This window comes from Rhinolophus ferrumequinum, chromosome 23, assembly GCF_004115265.2.
Source record: "Rhinolophus ferrumequinum isolate MPI-CBG mRhiFer1 chromosome 23, mRhiFer1_v1.p, whole genome shotgun sequence".
NCBI classification, from domain to species: Eukaryota; Metazoa; Chordata; class Mammalia; order Chiroptera; family Rhinolophidae; genus Rhinolophus; species Rhinolophus ferrumequinum.
Window position 1 is genome coordinate 26,387,565 of NC_046306.1, and position 7,531 is coordinate 26,395,095.

Consider the following 7,531-nt stretch of genomic DNA (forward strand, 5'->3'; position numbering starts at 1 on the left):
ACTATTTTCGTCCCAGGGACCCCTTGATTTGAAAGACTTGGGAGTACCAAAGAAAACATACATGTATAAAGTCATTACTCATTTATTTTCCCATGCACATTCAAAGGCTTTCTAATTGCCAGTTGCAGCTTCTTATCTGTCTGAGAAAACCAGGATCACCGCCCTGAATGGATGTAATCCCAGGCAAAAGCAAGAAACTTGGTATTGACTTAACCCTGTGCTGCCCAAATATGGGAAAACAATGATGCTTCTGGGAAAATGTAAATGGGGCAAGAATGCCATTCCTTATTTAAAATCTGCCCACGGGAGCGGGGCCGGGGGAGACAGGGAACCCCACTGGAGAACTTAACCGCCCCTTCCTTTGCTGTTGCAGATTCTGACACAATGAGGAAGCAATTGAGTGGATGCTGGTTGGCCATTGTCTGTATCCTGCTTTTCAGCCAGCTCTCCGCAGTCAGGGCAAGAGGGATAAAGCACCGAATCAAGTGGAACCGGAAGGCCTTACCCAGTACCTCCCAGGTCACGGAGGCCCGAAGGGCAGAGATGCGCCCTGGGACCTTCATCAAGCAGGGCCGGAAGCTGGATATCGACTTCGGAGCCGAGGGCAACAGGTACTACGAAGCCAACTATTGGCAGTTCCCGGATGGCATCCACTACAACGGCTGCTCCGAGGGCAACGTGACCAAGGAGAAGTTTGTCACCAGCTGCATCAATGCCACCCAGGCTGCGAACCAGGAGGAGCTGTCCCGAGAGAAACCAGACAAGCTTTACCAGCGGATCCTGTGGCGGCTGATCAGTGAGCTCTGTTCAATCAAGCACTGTGATTTTTGGTTGGAAAGGGGAGCAGGACTTCGGGTCACTATGGACCAGTCCCTGATGCTCTGCCTGCTGGTTTTCATTTGGTTGGTCGTGAAATAAGCTTGCAAGCAGGCGGGCAGCCACGGAGATGAGCAGGCAAGCAAACCACCAGCGAGTTTTCCCAGTTCTCTCCCCCAGCCCAAACCCACACATGTTCTGAAGGTACCAAAGAGCAGTGATTCTTCAGCGCTTCAAATAGCACTCCCACGGCTCCACTCGGGTATTTGCTTGTATTTGACAAATGTTCGTGTTATCAATCCCCTGAAGGCTTTACTGGAGGGTGCCTGTTCATCACACATCCTCAGCCCCCCCAGTGGAGTGCCTGGCAGACTGTATTATGCAATAGATGGTTGGTGAACAGATAAAAGGATGTGCCAGGGACTGTGCCAAGCACTTCACAATGCTTCCCAACAACTCTTAGAGGTAGGTGTGATTCCCATTGTATAGATGAGGAAACTGAGGTTCTGACAAGTGAAGTAGCTAGAAAGTGGCAGAGCCAGGATTCAATCCTGGCTTGTCTAATCCAGATTGTCTGCTCTGTGCAATTCCAGAGCTATCTTGTGGTCCCTGATGGCTCTCAAGGCCAAATTCAAACACATATCTCTGATGAAACTGTGGAAACTTCATTTTTGGAAACATGAAAAGACCTGAGCCATGTATTTTGGCATATTGGAGGTTTGATACATGGAGGTTTTATTTAATTCCTCTAATTAAACTAAAATATAACAAAGGGATTAAACTAAAATAGAAACAAAGATAGACAACGGCCCAGAAATTATCTTGTAAGAAAATATCACCAAGCTGATTTCCAGAACAGATTAGATCCACAGTAGGATGTGCTTATCACATAAAGACTTTTTTTTTCAGAAGAAGGATAAACGTTTGCTATTCCCTTCTCTGAAACAGTCCATGTATTTAAGAAAATAGTTTTAAATCACACGTTTGCTTTCTAATGTTCCCCTAACCCTATGTACATATTTTTAGGTACACGCATATGAGTATCTTTAAAAATACTCCCTTTACACAGGGACTCCCAACACAATCTCTACCAGTATTTCTACCATCACTTTGGCGATAAGCCATCATTTCTGTGAACCATTTATCCCTACAAAAATATAATTACTCCTAGCTAAAAAGTTAAAAAGAAACTGTGCCTTTAAGGTAGACCTACTCTGTTTCCCCGAAAATAAGACCTAGCCAGACCATGAGCTCTAATATGTCTTTTAATATAAGACTCAATATTATATTATATTATATTATATTATATTATATTATATTATATTATATTATATTATATTATATTATATTATAAGAGACTCAGTCTTATATTATAGAAAAATAAGACCGGGTCTTATATGAATTTTTGCTCCAAAAGATGCATTAGAGCTGATGGTAGAGCTAGGTCTTATTTTCGGGGAAACACGGTAATAAAGAATTCATCCATGCCATAAGCCAGAGTAGATACACCACTTCTTATCTACTCATTGTTAGTTAAATACATATTACAAAACATGAACAGCTTATATAAAAATAATGAATCTAATGCTCTAAGATGTCCCCCCACAGTTCCTCTGGGGTATTCTCAGAGACCCCCAGGAGTTGTTAAACATATTTGGAAATAACAGCTGCTGAATATTATCAATTCTTTTTTAAAAAGAGTCTGTAAGAGAAAAAAAAATGCGTTGTCAGACAATTTATCCTAAGTATTTTAAAACATGAATGTTGATAATGGTACCTCCTGTTCTGAGCCTTCACTGTTATCTGTGTTCTTCTCAAGGATACATTTGGAAGGTTTTTAACATCGAAAAGGGGTGGAGGCCTTGGGGGCGGGGCAGCTCAGGGGAGCACCCTGCCCCTGGGTCCCTGGGGAGATGCCCACTCTGCCCTGAAACAGCACACGGAGAACCCCCAGATGGCCTTGGTTGGCACATTTGATAGCATCCTGCTCAATTTCCACTTCCAGAGTCTTGTTGAATTCTAGATCAGAGAGCAAAATTAAAGTACAGAACACATGGAGGTTGTTTCTTACACGTCAGTATTTCATTTTTATTTTCTAAATACAAACAATAGCAACAAAGACAGAAAGAAGAAGCACTTACAGACTGATGTTGAAATTTCAGGTCCTGGCTCTCCTGAGTTTAATCACGAGAACAGGCACAGCCACGTAAGCCACATGACTTCATTTCTGATGTGAAAATACTCAGGCCATGACGTGGCACATTTTCTACAATTGTCATTTCTCATTTTGCTAACAGTTCCAGAGACCAGATTAAAGTGGGCGCGAAGTGAATTGGTGATTCAAATGCAAACTTCATTTATGGATCTTTTAACTGAAACTGCATGTGCTTGAATATCCTTGCTCATGTTTACAAATTGGGAGGTCAAGTCAAAGCTTCGTGAGTCTGGTTTTTTCACTTTGGCGAAGGGTTGCTGAGTGCCTGCTTTGTGCGAGACATTGAGAGGAGCTTCTGAATTATCCTTGATAGAATCATTTTAAATGTGAATAATTTCACTAGCCATCGCTTTCTTCTTCCTTATGAGTGTTGACCTTTTAAGTAAGTTTATTGTAAAAAGCAACCTTAAAATTACAACAGAAATCCAAACAAAACATTGCCCACAATCCCAGCATCTGATTAAGTCAGTGTTTTAATTTTTCCCTATAACCTCCTAGGCCTTATCCATTTGCATATACAAATGTACATACTTGCATAATAATATAGGTGAGCATTTATATTCTAAATTTTCCCTTAACTTTATTGAATGTTTTCTTTAATTTTTTCCTATGACTATTTGTTCTTGCCTCCTCCTCTACCTTCCCCAACCTACCCGCCTCCTTCCTGCCTGAGACGTAGCCTCTGCACACTCATTGTGCTCAGATATATAAGGGAGAGTTTTTGGTCTGATTACTCTCATTTTAAAAATACCATAACCACACACACATCACATGTATTCCTCTGCAATTTGCCTAACTTAACACTGCATCATGAGCCTCTCTGCAGTTCAACAGCTAGCTGGTTCGCTAACTTGTCCTTTTGCATCGCTGCCTAATATTCCATAGTGCAGCTGGACCCTTTATTGACTCAATCGTTTCCTTGTTGATGGACCTTCAGGTTGTTTCCAGTTTTTCATCACTGCAAACAATAAACGTCCTTGTATGTACAACCTTGCAATCTGTAGCTTTTATTTCTGTGGAATAGATTTACACAGGCGGAATTTCTGGAACAAAATTGTGTGTAATTTAAATTTTTCTCGACGTGACTAGATTATGTTCACATAGAAGAAGCAATTCCCATTGCCACCTGCGGTATATAGCATGAACTTTAGGAGTTTCTATGTCATTTAAGTTGAGAAGCTGCCTTTTCTACAAATGCTGCTTGAGCATGTTTCTCCCCTCTGCACGTGACACAACTAAAATTTCCAAAGTAATTTCTGACCATAGGGATCACTTTAAAATCCTAAAACTGTGAGCAATTCCCATTCTAAACATGGTCTGTGGCCCAAAACATCTGCATGAGAAGCCTGGAAAGCAGGCAGGGTGTATGCAGGCTTCCTACCCAGAGGGTGGTGTGTTTGCACAACTCCACACTCTCCAACAGTCAGGGGAGACAGGGGGGGAGGTTTGTTTCTGTTATTAATTTTTAGTAAAATTATTCATGCCAGTTCTGCATTCTAGCGACAGTGTCCTAATCATAAGCATTAGGCAGTAAGCACACAGTTAAAGTAGCCTACGCTATTCCTCCCCTCCAAGCTCAGGCATCTCCTTGGAGCCTCTTGCACCCACCTTGCTTTTGGATGTGCCTGGCAACAGTTAGAAACTCCACCTGCTGGTCCTAATGAGGCGAGATCCAGGTAGTGGCCCTGAGTTTGTCTTGAGTTGCCCACACTCTCCACCTCAAGCTTTCTGAAAACAGGTGATTGGCCTGGGGTGGTGGCCCAACAGGTCAGGCACCCCTAGCCCTACTCCAAACCTGCCGTTTGATCACATCTTGCATCTCTACCCCACACTCTTTCTCCATGTGCTGTCTATGGCTAGACAGGGACATCCCAAATGCCCATGTATTGCTCTGTGACACATTCTGGAGTCAGCCAGGGTCTTAACTGCAAGGCTGATAGCAGGGCCATGTGTCCACATGCAGGCAATGATCACACTCTGGCAAACCACACCTACCAAGCAAGTGATTGAGAAGACACACAGAGGGGGCATCATGGCTCGTTTCAGTGCCCCCCGCTGAAAGCTCAGACACTGCTCTGTTGAAGAGCAGATCTCCCTCTGGTGAGTCCGGCTCATGCCATCAGCTGTGTGTTTGCTCTCCCTGCCCCGAGGCCATGCCATCAGAGACAGCTCATTCTTCTCCTCTCCTCACTGCTGGCAGAAGACCTGGTCTCTGTGGGGCAACCATATTCCCCGGTAGAAGAGAAAGGAGCCAAACTCCCATGCCACTAAGAATGATGTTCCCCTGCAAAACGGGAATAAGTCAGACATTTCTTGCAAAATGGGAATGACGTACCATATCTCTGAAATCCTGCGCCAGAAGAATAGTCTCAGCTGTTTCCATTGGCAAATGAGAGCTGTGAGGCAGAAAGAAATTTTCCTCTACCCTTCCTCTGGCTGGTGTAATAATTAAATCTTCAGGAGACCACTTAACAATAGAAAATAACTAAATTTAATTACATACATACATGTGGGAACCCCACATATATAAGAGAGTCAGAGACCCCCACATATATGAGAGGTTCAGAGACAGAAAGGGAAAAGGAGGTAGATGTGGCATTCTGAGCTAAGGATGAGGTAAGGTGCCTTGGGGCTTCAGAAAGGATGGTCATTTGAAGGATGATAACAAGAGCAGATGTTCAGCAGTTGGAAGTTTGCCTTGCCCTATAGATAAGTCATAAAAAGGTATTTCTGGTGATAATTCTTATTATGGGCAAGGTCCCTAATTCGAATTCTTTAAGGGAGAGGTAAAGGATTCTCATAAGCCTGCAGGGTCTCGATTGCCTTCAGCTGAAAATAATCCATATGCCAAAGTGACACATCTTGGGGAGGTCTATTCTGAGCCCCTTCAGAGCCTTCATCTGGCCCCTGGGAGGCCTGAGACTGAAATAGTTCCATGCACTGATCACATCCCTTCTAAGGGGTCCTTCCTGGTGGCTGCACTCAGTCCAGAGCTGATCCCAAAAAGAACTTATCCTCCAATGCGTAAGTGTCACTGTATTTCCAGGACGCTTCCCTCTACACAGGTCTGAATTTCTTATCTCCATCTACCCACCTACGCAGCCTCTCCTTGGAATTTCCAGATCTTATTTTAATGCTAATCATATTGTGGGAAAGCATTGCATTCTTAAACAATACAGATTGTTTTAACTCCAACACGTTTGGCCATAAATTGTGTAAGGAAACTGGAAGTGAGCCAGAGAGGAACTCAAGGAAGCTGGAAACAGACAGGTCAGGGCCAGAGGACCAAACACAGCTGGTGTCCCTGGATGGAGGGAGATAGGCGAGGGTGGGAAGTTATGGGAGAGGGGCATGCAGTAGAAAACCATCCCTGGAGAGAATTACGCACTCAGGCTCATCAGAGGTGACCTCAGCATCTGACGGGATGGGGTGTTATGCCCCCAGGGCTCCAGGATCTAGAAACAACACCAAGGAGTGGGATTTTCAAGGACTAAGCAGAAGGGAGGGTTCAGGGTAGGGTCCTGGCTAGACAAGACCCACATCAGTTGTATTGTACTTGAATTTTCAAATCTATAATTAAGGTTTCACATTTTCTTAACTGGCTGTTTTGACTGAGGGCTACTTAGCAATCAAGAACAAAATAAAGGATCTTGTGGCATCTGTATTACTGTGATTTATGAGAAATAGACATTTGGTCATTCCGATGACCAAAATATATTTATCATCTACATTTGGTCTTTATCCACAGTTCCTGCTCCCAGAACCTTTGGAATTCCTGAGCAATAAAAGCAATGGGAGGATCTTTTGTTACAATGTTTGGTCCCTTGTCCTTAGTTCCTGAAATCCCTTCAGAGCCATAAAGATGAAATGACTGTCTTGTTATTCATAACAATCCCCCCCTTTTCCCTATTACAGGGTTTGTGTTAATGAGGTGACTTTGGGAAAGCCCCTAGGAAGGAAGCTGGTTGCCCGGGGAACCAACTATGAATAGAGAGTTGGAACATTCAGTTCCACCCCCGATTTTCAAGGAAAGGTGAGGGGCTAGAGGTTAAATCCATCATCAATGGCCAATTATTTACTCAATCATGCCTATACAATGAAGCCTCCATAAAAAAAAAAAAAAAAAAAAAAAAAAAAAAAAAAAAAAGAATGGAGTTTGGAGATCTTCTGGTTGGTGAACAGGTGAATATTTGGGGAGAGTGGTCACTCAGAGAGGGCCTGGGAGCTCTGCACCCATTCCCATATCTTGTTATACGCGTCTCTCCCATCTGACTATTCCTGAGTTATATTCTTTTCTAATAAACCAGTGACCTAGTAAGTAAAATGTTTCTCTGAATTGTGTGAGCCACTCTAGGAGAGTAATGGAGCCCAAGGAGGGGGTCCTTAGAACCTCAGCCGGCCTTAGACGTGGGATTGGCGGCTGAGGTGGGATGGGGCAGGGAGTCTGGTAAGACGGAGCCCTTAACCTATGGGATGTGATACTGTCTCCAGGTGGATAGT

At 43.6% G+C, this 7,531-nt stretch overlaps 1 protein-coding gene across 1 annotated transcript; it reads left to right on the forward strand.

Moving 5' to 3' along the window:
* Positions 1–384: 384 nt before the first annotated feature.
* On the forward strand, positions 385–918 carry PRND (prion like protein doppel). The gene has a single exon (XM_033095200.1). It carries the CDS (start codon positions 385–387, stop codon positions 916–918), a length of 534 nt encoding a protein of 177 aa, XP_032951091.1.
* Positions 919–7,531: the final 6,613 nt, after the last annotated feature.